Source organism: Pseudocercospora fijiensis, assembly GCF_000340215.1.
Source record: "Pseudocercospora fijiensis CIRAD86 unplaced genomic scaffold MYCFIscaffold_8, whole genome shotgun sequence".
In the NCBI taxonomy this organism is placed as follows: domain Eukaryota; kingdom Fungi; phylum Ascomycota; class Dothideomycetes; order Mycosphaerellales; family Mycosphaerellaceae; genus Pseudocercospora; species Pseudocercospora fijiensis.
This window is the reverse complement of record NW_006921539.1, coordinates 271726-288901: the sequence shown is the minus strand read 5'-3', so window position 1 is coordinate 288901 and position 17176 is coordinate 271726. Positions and strand designations below refer to the sequence as shown.

The 17176-nt window shown below is 44.8% G+C and overlaps 2 protein-coding genes across 2 annotated transcripts; one reads left to right on the top strand and one right to left on the bottom strand.

The window, feature by feature from the left end:
• Positions 1-1230: 1230 nt before the first annotated feature.
• Positions 1231-3507, bottom strand: MYCFIDRAFT_51051 (uncharacterized protein). Its single transcript, XM_007931537.1, has one exon. The coding sequence runs from the start codon at positions 3436-3438 to the stop codon at positions 1405-1407; it is 2034 nt and encodes a 677-aa protein (XP_007929728.1). The 5' UTR covers positions 3439-3507; the 3' UTR covers positions 1231-1404.
• MYCFIDRAFT_208647 (uncharacterized protein) lies at positions 2782-5912 on the top strand (the record flags this gene model as incomplete). The annotated part of the gene is made up of 7 exons (XM_007931656.1): positions 2782-3372; positions 3407-3548; positions 3587-3702; positions 3746-5722; positions 5752-5793; positions 5824-5857; positions 5888-5912. Exons 1-7 carry the CDS (start codon positions 3342-3344, stop codon positions 5910-5912), a joined length of 2367 nt encoding a protein of 788 aa, XP_007929847.1. The 5' UTR covers positions 2782-3341.
• Between the last annotated feature and the right edge of the window lie 11264 nt (positions 5913-17176).

Genomic DNA, 17176 nt, shown 5'->3' with positions numbered 1-17176 from the left:
GAGCCGACGGGGGCTGCTAATCCGTTTGCTTCGGTACGGGGAGGCAACGGCATAAGTGCAACCGAGATAATAGAATATAATAGAACCGAAGACAATTAATACTAAAGGTATAGATATACCGCGGTAATAGCAATAGGGAAGGATTGCGCGCTAATTACTATAAGAATAGTAGGTATTCCGACTAGTCTTATATAATAGACAAGACTTTATTCGCGGCGGTAAGTAATCGCGTTAGGGATATATTAGAGCTAGAAGAGGGGGAGTAGATATAGTAGGCGGATATAGAGGCGGACGGCGGCAAAGTTAAGAAGATAGTATTTAATAAGGAAACGTAGGATCGAAGAATTAGGAGATATATAGTAAAAGAGAAGAAGAAGTCGAAAGGAAACAAACGAAAGAAGGTAGAGGTATATCGCTTTAATATAGCCGTAGAGGACGAATAGAATACATTCTTGTTAACTATAATAAATAGATGCCCTATACAATATAACGAAATCTATTAATACTATACGAGTCGGTCGCTAAGTCGGTACTAACTTAGTATACGTAGTAGACGTATACAAATGCTAGTAGTTACCCGAGTATGCGTATAAACGTTAGATGTTAGTAGAAGCAACTATCGTATAATATACAGATCCGATAGAAAATGTAATTTAAATGCTAGTACTAGCATATACGACGACTCGAGCCCGACTCGATATACGAGTCGGACGGTAAAGAACAAAATTCTTAATACGAACAGATTTGCTAGAATTTCTAGATCGCGACGATCCTATTAGACAAGATCTTTAACGTACGATCCTAAGGATCCTAAGGATCCTAAGGATCCTAAGCGATCCTATCGACAGGATCGTCGCGATTAGTAAAAAAGTTTCCGTAATGTAAAAACATCCGGCTTCGCTCGGATAATAAGTAACTTAAAGTCCGAAAATACTTAGACTATTAATCGCTAGGCTTAGTTAGCCTTATATATTAAGAGCGACTCGCAATACTAGCTGTGCTTTTATATACCCTCTTTTACTAAGAACCGAATGCTAGCGTTTACTATCCGAGTAGAAGATTGCAACTTAATATAGGTATAATATGCTTCTCCTATCTAATAAAATAGTAGTCGCAAGGGTCGGAGGCTCTTCTATAGGGTATAGATAGTATACTCTAATTAAGCGAGATAGCGGACGGGGGCAATTCCCGTAGACAGTAGCTAGCTTAAAGACGTTAGACGTGAACTTTTTAAAAAGGCGGATAATTTCTTTAGGTAGTACGCTAGCCTTAATCAGTTAGACCCCGTTTTCAGGGATTACCCCCTTCCGCCATCTCGCTTAATTAGTAGCACCGAAACCTTAGAAGAGGGCTTAGTTTCCTGCGAAGGCTGAACCGTTGCCATCTCCCATTATTGTGTGGAACCTAGGCCTTCGCATGCTTCTCAAACAGCTTCTCCACCATACCCCGACAGATCGGATGATAGAAGTCCTTGTTCTTCTCGAAAGTCTTTTTCGCGAGCTCCGGATCATTCTTGATGAGCTCTCTGTACAATGGACGAACGAACTTCATTCTGCCGACTTCACCGAGAAGCTTGGCAGTGGGCTCAAACACGCTCTTCGCACCAGCTTGTAGGCCAACGACGAAGTATCGAGATACGAGCTCAACGTTCTTGCTGCTTGCAAACGAGTATATGTCACCCATCACATCGACAAGATCTGTTTTCAACGGCTTCTCCCAAGTCTGCACGGCTTCTAGGAACACGACGCTCTGATTGCTGTTGAATTCTGCGATATCCTGCTTGCTGGGCTTGAAGTCTGACTTACTCTCGTTGAGAGCTTGCCATTCCTTGGCTAGAGTGAGTGGGATGTCGGCCAACGTCGTGTCAAAGCTGGGCTTCAGAGGATAGCCAGGCTTGTAGAACCAAGTGTCCCAATCGAGATCATTGAGCTTCTTCGATGCCTCTTGGTCAGACTCGAAGAACGACAAGAGTGTAGCCTTGAACTCGTAGCTGTCGACACTTCGCTTCTTGAAAGTTGTGAAGTAGTGAGGAATGAAACGGTCCCACTTCTCTTTCCCGATCAGCTTCTCGAGATGATACAAGAAATTGAAGCCCTTCTCGTATGGCACAGACGAGAAGGCATCGTCTGGATCTTTGCCGCTAAGGTCAGGAATGAGTTTCGTAAATTCGTGATCTTCGCCAAATTGCTCGATGCTGTCTGTAAGCGCCTTCCACCCAATAATCGCTGAGAAATCACGGTGTTGATCGCCGCCATGAATGTCGGCTTGCAAGCGACGCTCGAGGTAAGTGGTCCACCCCTCATTTAGCCAGAAGTGTTCCCATGAAGCATTGCTGACCAGGTTGCCAGACCAAGAATGGCTCAACTCGTGTGCAATGACATCAACATTCTGTCTATCGCCAGACACGACAGTTGGTGTTGCGAAAGTATAGATAGGATTTTCCATGCCGCCGTAGGGGAAGCTAGGTGGGAGGACAAGTACATTGTACGTCGTCCAGGCGTAAGGATACACGATCTTCTCGGCGGCCTGGATGTAAGCCTCGGTATCCTTCTCGAACTCCCACTGGCTAGCCTTGAGCTCTTCTGGTCCTGTCCACACTGTCGACCGAGGACCAATAGAGGCGGATGCTAGATCGCCGCTTGCCAGCGCAAACAAGTATGACGGGATTGGAATGTCCTGATGGAATGCATACAGAAGAGTGCCCGGCTTGCCAGTTTCGCCTGGTCGGAAGTCTTTGACTCCTGCTGGAAGTCCAGAGGCTAGCACGGGCAGAGGGGATCTGATGTTGAAGCTGTATGTGGACTTCACGTCGGGCGTATCCTGACAAGGGAAGAGCGATCGAGCATGAATGGCTTGGCATTGCGAGAACATGTAAGGATGCTTCCTATTGCTGGTCTGGGCAGGGGTCAGCCATTGCAATGCAGTGCAGTCCTTCGTCGTGTTGACTCCGATGCGGAGCTTGAGTATCGGGCTGGAGGATTGGCGATGCTTCTCCTCGACATTGATGGTCAGTGGACTTCCATATGGCTCAATCCTGGATTTAGCAAGTTCCCATCGAGCTTTTTCCCCCTCGACTTCGACGCCGGTGATCTCGAGATGGCTGGTATCGAGAATGACTTTGGTTTCCGTGGCACGCTTCTCCAACTCCAGATGCACCACGCCCGTCAAGCGCTTGGAATCGAAATCGACATCAAAGTCTGCTGTCGTGTGCCTCGTCCGCCAAGCATTGTAGTTGGACAGCGTGTTTGGATCTCGAGGAGCGTGGATGGTGGCGGCAGCCTCTTTGGCCACATGGTCTGGTGCTTTTCTGATTGCCATGTTGGAGAACGACTTGCATAACAATGACAATGACAATGCGAATGAGAAAGTGGTGTGCAAGGGAGTGGGAACAGTTGATCTGATCAAGGGTCTGCAGGCCAAGCGAAACGTAGTATTCATCGGAACACCATCGATCTACTGCCTTTGACCCAGCATTTACGGGTTGTAGCAGTCAAAGGTGCAGTGTTGGCAGCGCTCCGAGATGTCGGGAGAATGGTCGAGAAAGGGAGGTGTTATTATCGAGCCTCGGCAGCACTTGCCCGCTCAGCTTGTTTTGGTTTCGCTTCTTCGCGTCATCCACATCACCACCACAATCACGCGTCGCCCACGTCGAAACCACTACTATCATCAATAGGAATGCGCTGAGGGAGGGAACCAATACATGTGGCAGCCATGGCACGACTGCGCAATCATCCGGCGTCGCAAGCGAGCACCAAAGCCGCAATGCCAGCGACGCGACAGGCTCTGAAGGAGAAGACCAACACGGCGAAAGTCAATGTACCAGTCTACCCCGATGATAGGGACACGGAGGGCCTGGTCAAGGACGCGAAGCCAAAGCGTGGGCGACCGAAGAAGTACAAGCAGAATGAGGATGAATTGGTCATGGCAGGTGGTTTGGGGCCGATGAGTGACAAGAGCGCCAGCCAGCCAGCTGAAGCGCCATTGACCACAGATGAGCTGGTCGAGAATAAGACTGCCTCCGCTGCGGCACCAAAGACAAATACCCGGCCCGCGCGCACTACACGAAAGATTGTTCAGAGCGAAGCGTCGAGCAAGGTGCTTCAAGGACTGAAAGAACGAATGGAAGCGACTGCGCGCGGCCAGCGTGCGAAACCACTCGCTACAGCAATCCCATCAGACGTGGTGGTAACATCATCTGACCCTCTATCGGTCAAAGACAACGTGCGAACATCGACCACTAATGCCGCGGAGCCATCTGAACCCTCCTTAACACCTTCGCCCCCACCGCCCGGAAAGCTCAGCGCGGTGAAAGGAACTCGTACCTCGATCATTCCACCCGCCTCTATCATGAAGACACACAATACTCCACTCGTCGAAAGCAGCATACTTGCGTTGAAGAACTTCAAACGCAGGCCGCGTCAGCCAAGCATGCTCCAAATGGTTCAGCAGAGGACAGCTAGTGCGCGACCTTCTCTGGTAAACGCTACCAACATCATTGTGGACGATAATGCTGTCGAAGACTCGAGTCTCCTTGATCTTGACCTGGATGGCGAGGATGAAGATGAAGACGACTTTGCGCCAGAAGCCGAAGGCACTCCCTTGAATGCTGGTAAAGTCGTGCGAAGCTCCGTCGGGAGGGCTAAGAGGAGAACTTTGAGCCAATCGAAGGCGCAGGAGAGGCAGTCGAGCTCGTCAACGCAGAAAAAGCGAAAGTCTGATGAGGCAGACGTGTCCTCTGGATCGCTTAGCGCTCTCAGAGCGAAAAGGCAGAAGATGGTGCCTGACTCTCTGCAAGATGAATACGAAGCGACTCAACCCGGGCAGGATGAGCTTGATGAAGAGATTGTGATTAGGTCCTCCACCGCAAGAGCTGACACACCTCAACCAACATTGACTTCCGACGTTCAAGTCGAGAATTCACCATCGGTTTCAACGCCTCCTTCAGATCCGCCACCATCACGGCAGGATTATCTGGCCAAAGGTGGCAGTTTCATTGTTCCGTCTACTGAAAGGGAGGACGACGAGGAAGCGGACGTACGGCCGAGCGTTGAACGTGATGAAGGAGATGCTGATGACGATGTGCCTAATGCGACCATGGCCGATCCGTTGAGCAGCAGCCCACTACATAACACTTTCAACAATGAACAAGGTGAAAAAGACTTTATGCGACCACCGGCCACCCAGATATCTCCCGAGCCGGTCAAGAGGAAGTCGAGAGCCAAGTCCAAACCTGTGAAAACCGCAACGCTGCAATCAATGCTTCCCAGGAGGAGACGTGCACTCAAACCTCGCCACCGGAAATCGGAATTCGATTTCGAAGAATCTGACGAAGACTCGGACGCGCCTTTGCAGACGAGCCATCTCGATGTTGATGAAGATGAACTTGGAGGGAGAATGCGAAACCAAACGAAAAGCGTGCAATATACCGGTCGAAAGAATGCGTCCACGAAAAAGAGCAAATCATCGAAGACGACGCAGACGACAACCAACAAACCCGCCAAAGCCTCCGCCGCCACGAGTAAGAAACAGCAAAAGACGTATAGTCGCAGACTCGAGGAATCCGACAAGGAGAATGAAGGCTCAGACTTTGAGGATGCCGAAGAGTCCACACTCCCGGAAGTATGCTTATCAATGCAAGAAGTGGTCAAGTCAAAGGAGTTGGAAGCTGCGAAGGCCAAGTTCGCCGACATTGACGATTGGGATATGGAGTTCGAATCGATGAGTGCTGAGCTTCATCGCAGCTCGAGCCAGAGTTGGAGATGATGAATCACACCACCGGTGTATTGCATCGACGTGGAATCATGAATGAAGAATGAATGCAAGGTGATGGACATGGAAGTGCAGCGGACAGCTACTAGTGAAAAGAAATCAAACTTGCTGGAGTGAGTGGTGGGTATTTCGTGTACCTGTAGCAAAAAAAAAACAATCCTTTTTTTGTGGTCTCGTGCTCGTCTAAAAAGGGAATGAATGAATGAATGGAAAATGCTTTTCGACCTACCTGTCTACGCTCCTTCCTTTCTTCCCACTAGAACCACGTGGTTTCTTTGCATGTCGTCGTCGGGTCCCCCGTCGGCTCGCTTCTCGCCAATTTGTGGATTCATTCGGAAGGAAGGAAGGAAGGAAGGAAGGAAGCCGAATAAAGAAAGCGAGAGGAGAGAGAACCGAGACAGACGTTGTCAGGTAAGGCCTTGAATACCTCGCGCTCAATTATCTATAATTGAGGCGTCTTATCTATAAGACGAGTAGGTCTACTATAAGACGCGTTAAATACCTATAATCCATTCAATTATAGATCTTATCTACAAGACAGTCCAATTATCTATAATCTACCTCTTTAGACAGGCTAATTCTAAAAGTAGCCTTTTAGCAAGACAGGCTTGCTTTTATAATTAAACTACTAAAGAGCAGGCGCCTATTCCCGTACGGATATATCTCTATCCGGTCTAGTATAGTATATCTCGCTCTTTCTTACAGTTGTCGTAGAAGTAGGTATTTTATAGGGTATATAGCTAGAATAGACGATTTCGAGGAGATAGAGGCGGATCTCGAGGACCTCGTACTATGCCTATTAGTCTATATAGTACTTTAGATACTTCGTTTATTGCTAGACGAGACGGAGCGACTACGCTATCGACCGAAGGGTATAATATCGACTCTCGTAGCGCTAGAGTTAGGCTCGTAGTAGACGTAGATTATACTAGTTAGACCGCCGGAATACTGCTATAATACGACGAGGCTTCGACAGCCTGTTCTTAAGGCGTTAGTAAGCACCTTTATAGAAGAATACGACCTTACCGGCGGTCCGCGAATTAGTCCGGCTAAATAGGTAGTTATATTCCTTAATATAGCGGCGTACGGTATAACTTATAGTTAATTGCGGCGGATATATTAGCACTCGTTATTAAGCTATCGAAGAGCTATTCTTAAAATTAGTCGGTTGTTATATACGTTGTTTCGAGATAAGTCGCGGCAACCTAATAGAAGCGAAGGTATACCGAGTAAGATATCGGACAACCCTAAATTCTAGCTATACTTCTTAGGTTGTATAGGTGCCCTTAATAGCACTTACGTACTATTTAAGGCCGTAAGGGTAGCTAATCTAGGCGCATACCGCAATCGTAAAGATAGTGTTTCGTAGAATGTGCTTGCTTGCTACGATTTTAACGGCTATATAATATATATATTGCCTAGATAGGAGGGCTCGGCGGCGGATAGTACTATACTACAAACGGCGGTTAGAAGAGGGTTAAGGATACCTAAAGGCAGGTTCTACCTCGCCGACGGTAGCTACTCGAAGAACCTTAAGTATATATTAGTTCCTTACTAAAGGACGCGATACTACCTTCGAGAATAGTATACCTCCGAGTTAAAGCCTAAGCGGAAGGAAGAGCTATTTAATCTACGCTATTCGTAGCTTCGTAACTATATCTGTTAAGGAACGAGTAAGTAAATAAATAATATTAAGTTGCTAGCTATAGTCGACGAAGCGTAGAGAGGGAAGTTCTCTCGTAAACGCGGAAGTTAGGTATATTAAGTTGATACCTAAGGCATTAATGCTAAGACCTAGCTATAGAGGGCTAGCTTCTAGCCTGTCCGTAACACTACCCCCCTCTAGGGCAGCCGCTAGCGACAACGTAGCAGCGGCGGCAATGCTATAGACGCGTATAGCAGCGGCGGAAGTAGGGAGGGTAGGTAGGACATTGCTAGAGCGTAGCTTATTTAGATACCGTACGTAGAAGTTAGCGACTGCTTTAGTCGCATTAGCGACATTGTCTACTATTATCTATAAAGCCTCGCTCTTATCGTATCCTAACTAAAGGACCTTGTATTTAAATACTCTACTCTTACTTCTCTTCTTGCTAAACTAGCGTAAATTAATAATGCCTTCGACTTCGTACTTAGTCTCTCTATCGATATTAACGGGCGGCGGAGGTGCATTGTCTTATCCTAGTATCGGCGAGGATCGCGGCATCGGTAATAATAGTAAAGCGTAGAACACGTCGTAAATCTTTATCGACTAAGGTAATTCGAGCTTGTACGCATACGGCGATATTACTTCGATAATGCGGAAAGGTCCTACTTTACGTTATTCGAGTTTCGGGTTACACTCTATGTTTATTCCTTTTAAAGAGAGGAAGACCTTATCGCTAACGTCGTAAGCTAGGTGCGGGCGGCGTTCTTTGTTAGTAGTGCGTTCTATTTCCGCTTAGGCCTATCGTAAGTAGCGTACGGCTTATTGCTCTAACTTATAAGCTCAACGAACGAAGTCGACTACTACTAGTTCCGTACCCGGAGGTACATTATCGAGTTTAATACCTATACGAGGGTTATAGCCGTAGCAGGCGTAGAACGGCGACATGCCGATAGTGTCGGAGCGCTAGTTATTGCCTACAAACTCGGCTATAGGAAGCTACTAGGTCTAGTCGTTACCGCTATAATTCATATATGCTCGTAGGTACGCTTCCGTTGTGCTATTAAACCTCTCCGTCTGCCTATCGGTCTATAGATATCGAGCAGTCGATAGCTAGAGCTTAGTATAAGTAAGCCGATAGAGAGCGCGCTAGAATTGTAACACAAACTATAGGCCTCGGTCGGAAGTTATTGTTCTCGGGTAGCTATAATGTTTCTAGACGCGGTCTAAGAAGACTTTAGCTATATCTAAGGCCGTCGTATGCTTCTTAGTTATAGCGATAAGGTGTCTTATTTTCGTAAGCCGGTCTATAACTACGAGTATAGCATTGTGTCCGGTAGTTAATATAGGAAGTCCTATAATAAGGTCTAGGGTAATATGTTGCTAGCGGTATTCGGGCACTAGTAACGGGCGAAGGAGACCTTGCTTTCGTTAGCGATTACTATAGGTACGTTTATATATATAGCAGTGTATAATATACCGAGCTACATCGCGACGTAATTTAGGCTAGTAATAGTAACGGCTAACTAGGTCGTATATGTGTTCTCGTCTAGGATGTCTAGCGCTCGGATAAGCGTAACAAGCTTCGATAATGCGTATGCGTAGGTTACGGGTGTCCGGAACGAACAGACTGTCTCGATAGTATAATAGGTTAGCGACAAACTCGCACTTAGAAGGTAACATTTAGTACAATGTGCTATCGGACTTTAACGGAGCGGTACGTATATCGAGACACTCTTTTATACGTAGGACCTGTTTGTCGTTATAGCTCGCGGCTACTATATTATCGAAGATAGATTTGCTATCGAATGTAACCGTAGATAACCGTAGTGCAGAGTCGAGGTTTCTAGGCTTTAAGACGACTTAGTATTGCGCGCGTATACGCTCGTCTACCGTATCCCTAACTATTAGTAGGTCGGCTAATCTACGAGTAAGACTATCCGGCTTAACACCTAGCTTTCCGGCTCGATAAGTAATTTAGAAACAGAAACGACTAAGGAACTCGCTCTACCGTGCTTAGCGACGACTAAGCTGTTTTGTTGTTATATAATATTCTAGGTTCTTATAGTCTATAAGTACCCTTATAATCTCTAGATAACCCTCGAGCTTACTGCGCTATTATTCGAAGGCCTTTACAATTGCTAATAATTCCTTATTATAGATCTCGTAGTTGCATTCTATAGGAGACATCTTGCTAGAGAAGTACGCAATAGGCTTCTAAGTCCCTCCGGTTGAGCTTTCGGCGTGCTACTATAATATAACACCTATAGCGACGTAGTCTAAAGCATCCGTTTCGACTATAATTAGTAGCGAGGGGTTATAGTAGGCGAGGACAGGTTAGGCTATAAAGGCGGCCTTTAGCGTATCGAAAGCCCTTTAACAACTGTTAGTCTATTAAAAGCGGTTCTTGCCGTCTCCTTTCTTAGTAAGCTCTATTAGAGGACGGGCTATTCGTAAGAACTTGTTAATAAAGCGTCGGTAGAAATTAGCGAACCTAAGGAACGCCTAGACATCCTTAATATTGCGAGGAGTAGGCTAATTGCGTATAGCATCTACTTTCTCCGGGTCTATCTTAATGCCTTAAGTCGTAACGATTAGTCTAAGGTATTTGACTTCCTGTACTTTAAATTCGCTCTTAGAGATGTCGCAGTGTAGGCCGGCTTTGCCTAGTATAGTAAGTATACGATCTATATAGATGCGATACTCCTCTAAGGAGTCTAAATAGATAAGGACGTTATCGAGGTACGTAGTATAGAACACATCGAGGTACGGAGCTAGCGTATCGTTAATATAGTGCTAGAATAATAACGGGGCGTTAGCTAGTCCAAATAGCATTACTAGGTATTCGTAGAGTCTATATCGGGTCTTAAAGGCAGTCTTCCATTTATCGCCCTATACTATTCGAAGGCGGTTAAAAGCGGAGATTATATCGAGCTTTATATAGTACTTAGCCCTACTAAGTCGTAACAGAGTCTCCTAGATAAGGGGAATTAGATAGGTGTTCTTTACCGTAATCTTATTAAGGCGGCGATAGTCGATATAGAAGCGCAATCTACCGCCTAGTTTCTTAACAAACAGCACTAGTAAGGATACTAGTAAGCTAGAGGCCCGAATAAACCCTTTCTTAAGATTGTCTTTAAGATAATCGCGTAGCACTTCTAGCTCCTTATATAACATTAAGTACAGAGGGCCGTGTTTTAGTTCCGTAGTAGTATCGATACGATAGTCGTAAGCGCGGTACGGAGGCAGGGTAGACGCGTTTTGCTTTAAGAACGTCGGAAGGTGATAGTATAGGTACGAAGGGAGCTTTATAGACGGATCGATATTCTTCTTCGCGGTAATAGCCTATTTAATATTACAAAGGGATACGGCAAAGACTTAGTAGCCTTTCTTAGTAGAGAGGGTATTAAACGGCGCGGCTCTAATAGTATAGATACCTATTGCTCGTGCTTTATATACGACGGCAATAGCGGAAGGGCGTATCGGAGCTTTTAGTATAGGTAAAGGTTCTAGCTCGTTATTAACGGTATTAATCGACGGTGATTTAGAGCTCTAGCGTACTAGGTAACTAAAAGCGGGTAACGGTAACGGTAACCGATTAGGCCTCGTAGGGCGGTTGCGCGTATCTCGTAGTTCTCGGTAGTCTATTATTTCTAATTTAAAGTGTAAGAGTGTCGGCGATCCGGTCGACGGTAATACGGATATCTTAATAACGGGGTCTTTACTCGGAGCGATGCTAGTAACTCTAACTATTGCGTAATATTTATTATAGTGTTCCTTATAGTATTCGGAGTCGAAGAGTATAGTATTATCGTACTAGCGTATACGAGGGTTATATTGCTTTAGCTACGGCTTGCCGAGTATTACCGGATAGTAGCTAAGCTTAGTAAGGAAGAAGTAGATATGTTCCTTGTAACCGAGAACATCGAGGGTAGCTTTAGCTATATAAGTTACATCGGGTATAGGGGTACTATCGAAGGCTTTAAGTTGTCGAGGCGTAGGCAACTTAAAGATAGGCAATTAGCACATATACGCGCAATTAGTGTCTATAAAAGCGTGTCTAGTACAGCTATAGTCAACTATACTGTATAATTCGTAAGCTACAGAGTCTGTATATAGTGTATAGGGTAAGACTAAATGTTCCTCGTTAGGGCGAATAAAAGGCTCTACCCTAAGGGCTGCTAAGCTAATACGAAGCATATCTCTTTCTTTACGGTTACAAGTGTCGTTACGATGCTAAGGGTATCTATGCCGATGCTATAATGCTAAACGCTAGACTAAAGGAGTGTAGACTAATTGCTAGACTAGGTTCTATAGACTGTCGATAGGAGGTCTCTAAGAGCGACTTAACTTAGAGACTAGGAGTTTTCCTACTACCAAGAGTTGTTAGCGGAAGGGTTGTTAGCTTCCGGAGCTATGTCTAGGTTGCTAGCGGCTATAGCGGAGATGTTAGCGCTACGGTTAGCGCGGCCTTTACGAGTGTTAGGGCAGTAGCTCTTCTAGTGCCCGCCTTTACTATAATAACTATAGAGGTTTAGGCGGCGGCGCTCGTCGCGCTATTCTTAAGTTAGCGGTGCCCGCTTGCTATTGTTTATAGCCGAGAGATCTATCGCATTACCGCTATTAGAGGTGTTTAGCGGAGCGCTATTAGCGCCTAGAGTTGCTTAAGCTAGAGCGCTAGACGGACGGCGCTAAGGGTTAGTCGATTGCTAAGCTTAAGCCTACTACTAAGCAGCGGGTGCAGACCGGGATAAGCCTACTAAAGTCTTGTTCTAACTATTATTAGTAGTAGAGTTCGAGCTAAAGGCGCTATAGGAGGTGCTAGAGGCCTTAACCTTAGTCTTACGCTTGCGGATCGAGTGATTAAGAGCTTCTAAACGCTTATAGACATCCTCGTACGAGAGCAGGTTAGCATCCTACTAGCGGGCCTACTTATTACGAAGCTCTTTACTTAAGCCGTTGCGGAAGGCTTCCTTACGGGCTAATCCCTCGTATCCGACGATAGTATTAAGCGTATTAAACTCGGCTCGATAGTAAGCGAAGTCCTTACTACCTTGCTTTAAGCTCTTTATCTTAGCTAGGGTAGTAGCTTCCTCGTTAGTGTCTCCGAATGCCTTAATTAGAACCTTCTTAAAGGCAGCGACCGTATTAAGGGTAAAGGTAATTCGCGGCTAGTCGTTCGTTCGGTCGATCTTAACGTACGGAATAAGGACGATACGCGCTTTCGGACCGAGACGACTATATATATAAGAAAGCTTGCTATAGAGGGTTAGAAAGCGGTCTGCATTAGCGGTTAACTTAAGGAATACAGCAATAGACTAGGTCTTTAGTACTAATTTGCTGTCTCTATCGTACGCGTCGGGGTTAGGTATCTTCTTAGACTTCTCGGGCCTCTACTATAGTAGGCCGAAGCCCTTACTCCTATTAACGGTCTAAATCGTATTGTTAAGACGATCGACTTCGTCTATCGCTTGCTTCTATTGCTATTAGAGGTATGCGGTGCGGTCGTTTGCCGTCTTTACGTTACTCTTAGCTTAAGTCTGCGTCTAGTTAATCTCCGCCGTAGCGGCGGCTTCCGTAGCGAGGGCTCGTACCTCTGCATTATTACGCTCTTTCTCGGCGGATAACCGCTCGCTTTTAAGCTAAAGTAGTTATACTTCGTACGTCTAAAGATAGCGATAGAGCTGTCGGTACGTAAGCTCTCTATTAAACTACTAGAATAGCTATACGAGTAGCTCGGCGGTAGGCGGAATAGTCTAAATATTAACATTGCTAGCGCGGCGCTCTTACAGAGTAGGAGGTGCCTACTACGGGTCGCTAATCGTATAGTATTAGTCCTACGGGTTTAGTCGATCGTTAGGTAGCGGTATACTACGAGGCGATACCTTACTATCTATAGTAGCGACGTACGCGATATAGTAGTAGACTTCTTAATAGGCTCTTAGTTAGTGCGGGCTCTACTTAATAGAGTTTAGCGTATAGATCCTACGTAGCACGGCGCCTACTATAATAGGTAGGTCGTCTTGTCTCGAACACGGCGTAAAGTCGGCGTGCCTCTAGTACGAGAACCTAAGGACTTTAGCGAGGTTAATAGACGCTTCGTACTGTTAAGGAACGAGTAAGTGAATAAATAATATTAAGTCGCTAGCTATAGTCGACGAAGCGTAGAGAGGGAAGTTCTCTCGTAAACGCGGAAGTTAGGTATATTAAGTTAATACCTAAGGCATCAATGCTAAGACCTAGCTATAGAGGGCTGGCTTCTAGCCTGTCCGTAACAATATCGAGCGGCGATTTAGTATACTAAAGGAGCAGTAGTAGTTATTTAGCTATAGACTAAACAAGGGCTATTCGGCGACTTAATAGGCGCGATTTGTCGTCGCTATTTACGCCTTAAACAACTTTATAATCGCTTACCGTTAGGCCGAAACAGAGGTATTTTAATAGGAGCCGCCGGATAGAGATGCTAGCTTTAATAAGGATAATATTGTCGAAGACGAGGTCGCTAAGATTAACTGTTAATCGATAGCGTTAAAGAGTAAAATAGCAGTTTATAGGGATAAGATATCGATAGCAGCGTAGCGAGAGTATTAGCTAAGACAGGCAACTAATACTCTATACGATAACGATTAAAGGTAGAAAGTAATAATTAGGGGGTAGTAATAGTAGAGCGGCGGTCGAAATCGCCGTATAGTTCGGTATATTCTAGTCTTAGCGGTTTTCCTTACCTTATAGCGCTATTTCTGCTATCTTCTAGAACTTTAAATAGATCTCGTACGCACTATTATTATCGTCGGCGCCTGTAGAAGTCGTTTAGTATCTAAAAGCGGGTACCTCCGCGCTTAGCGTTAAAATCGGATACCTATTACTATATCGCAATTATCCCTATAATAATACTACTATTTTTCTCTCGTAATATATTGTTCTAAAAGTTTACTAGCAGGCGCATTATATAAAAAAATAACGAGGAAAATTAGTTAATATATTGTTAAGGAATGTTGTAATAAAGCTCAATTCCGAAGGTTTAGCTAAGCCTCGAGCTTAGCTTTATATATACGTATACTTCGAGCTATTTCTAGGGCGACAACATCTCTAAAAATAACCGTAACGGCAGCTCCTAAGTCTGTACTAATATATTTACGCAAAAACTAACAACACCTCTATACAAATTTATAGTATAGACAAAGCTACGACATTCTAGCAAATGCGCATTACCTACGCCTAATTTACGACTACTAATATCTATATTAAATACTAGACTCTATCTCTTAGAGCGACGGCAATAGCTGCCCCCTATTTGCTTAATACAACTGCTAACTAGGGTAATCAAACAGCATATTCTAAGGCGCTATTTAACTTAGTATTTAGTACGCTTAATTATTAACCTGCCTAGGGGCAGTCTAAGGCGGTACTTCGACTACGGGAGGTTTAGCAACCGGCTCTAACTCGCTCTCGTCTACCTTGCCTCTCTTCTTTAACAGATACTTTAGCATTAGCTTAAAGTCCTTATTAGGACAACTAAGCACCCTTCCTAATATACCTTTATTCTCGAGGATATCTATAAGCGCTATACGAGCGCTAAATAGAAGCTTCTAAATGCCCTCGCAGTTTATAGCCTTACGAGTAGCGGCTGTTATAATAGTGTCCTTTAGAGCCGCCGTAAACTGTCGGTTAGCGCTAATAGAAGCTATTACTCGCTAGAGTGGCTTCTCGAGGTTGTTAATCGCGATACTAATATTATCGCGAGAGTAGACTCGAGTCTTAGATAGCTCGGACTCTATATCCTTATTCTTCTTCGTCTTCTTCGAGGAAGCCGCTATAGCCTATTTCTATAGCGATAGCGTATCTCTCTTCCTGCCTCTGCTAATACTGCTATTAGTGCTTATTAAGCGACTAAGTAGTATACTCGGTATAATAGAAGCGCCTTCTTCTTTATCTAATTCTAGCTATTCCTCCTTATTCGCGATAACCTCGCCTTCTACCTCTTCTTCTACCGTTAGCATCGCTAAGTTAGCCGCTTCTAACGCGCCTTTACTAGTCGCTAATTAATTACTAAACAGCACCTCTAACTAGTTATAGAAGTCCGGCAAATTCTCTCTAAACGATAGGTAATCTAGATGCGCCTCGAAGTAGGCGTCTTCTACGTCTAGCTCCGAGCGAGGCGGCTAACCTTGCTATCTACTAGTCCTTCTAAGGTGCCCCTTCTATCTCTTCTATAGTAGTCGGAAAGCGTTAAACTTGTTACGTACCTACTTCGAGGTAATTATTACCTTATAATAAGTATTTAACTCCTTCGCGACGTCCGATAAGTTAGACTCTAGAAAGCCCTAGTTATTATTCTGCTTCGCTATACGCTTAATAAGTGCCCTTAGTATATACTCTACCTATTCTTCCGTCTAGTTATAAGGCGCCTATCGCTAGCGCTTCTTAACCTCGCCCTCCGCCTTATTTATACCTTCTACTATAGCCGCCGCCTTCTTCGTCGATTTTAATACCTTCGAGGCTTTTAAGGCTACCTTCGCCTACTTCGGCGCTATAAGAATACGATATTATCTATAGCAAGAGGGATAATAATAGTAAGTAATAGTAAGAGATAAGGTTATAGTATAGTACTAAGAAGGCGGAAATCGATAATTGGGCTTAAATACTTATAATTAGTATAAGATACGCTATAATAAGACGAGGATACGAGATTTACTATCTTATCGATAATTTAATACTTATCGATAATTTAACGCGAGGTATTTAAGGCCTAAGTAATAAGCTACGGACCGGTAAGGTAGGATGACGGCATTATGTATACTATATATATATTAATTAATTATAGTAAAACATTCGGTACTAGGGAGGGAGGTAAAAGCCGAATTTATAGTTAAGGCTATACTATATAGAGTAGTACTATATTAGTATTTATTATATGTATGTATTACACGTTCTAGATCTGTCTATATAGCCTAAGGCCTTGTTAGTACTATATACGAAGTTTATGTGCATAGGTAGATTTTGTTTTTTTTTATAGAAGCTTGTACGCGATGTTTGAAGACATTTTTTTTCCTTTTTGCTTTTTATTACTACCGTATTCTAGTGTGTATGCGATCGGTGATCGGATTGGAGGAGGGAGGAGGGAGGTATATGTCTACTGGACTGGTTGGCTCGAGAGGAGTGGTGAATTCCCTGCTGCGTGTGAATGTGAAGCAGGTCTGATGACTCTTGTCTTGTATGATAGTTGGAGCGGCCTTTGCTCCCATTTGTAGAGAACGGGACTTCTGGGCCGATTGGAGGCTGACTTGTATTCTAGACTGTCGAGATGCAGCGTGGACAGCATGTGGAGGGCCGATGTTCCTTGGAAATCTTGATTTCAAAACGAGGATAAGGGCAGCGAATGAGACAAGCTGGCACAGATGATTCGTGCGATTTTGCAAGGCTAGCTCTAGTTCTACTGTGGGTAAAGAATCACGTGTCGTCAGCTTTGGGAGAAGGGGGGTTTTTTTTGCTTCTGATTGTTTGTATGCCTGTTGAGGTCAGAGGCTTCCCGGTTGGTGGGATGGTGGTGTGGATGTTAGCTGCACACTTGGCTGCAAGAGAGGAAGTGATGATGAGCTTTGATGTGTCGGTTAGGAGTAGATTGCAGCTGCCAGATGAGCTCGTGACTGCTTCGAAGGAGAAGTGGCGGGAGAGCGATTGGAGAAGCATGCTTTCGACAGCTGCAATCACATTGCATTGCCGCGGTGAAGGCTGTGGTACAGTACAGCATGCTGTGACAGATGC

Excerpts from the sequence above, each read along its gene's own strand:
- MYCFIDRAFT_51051 (XM_007931537.1), bottom strand. The coding sequence starts at position 3,438 with ATGAATACTACGTTTCGCTTGGCCTGCAGACCCTTGATCAGATCAACT.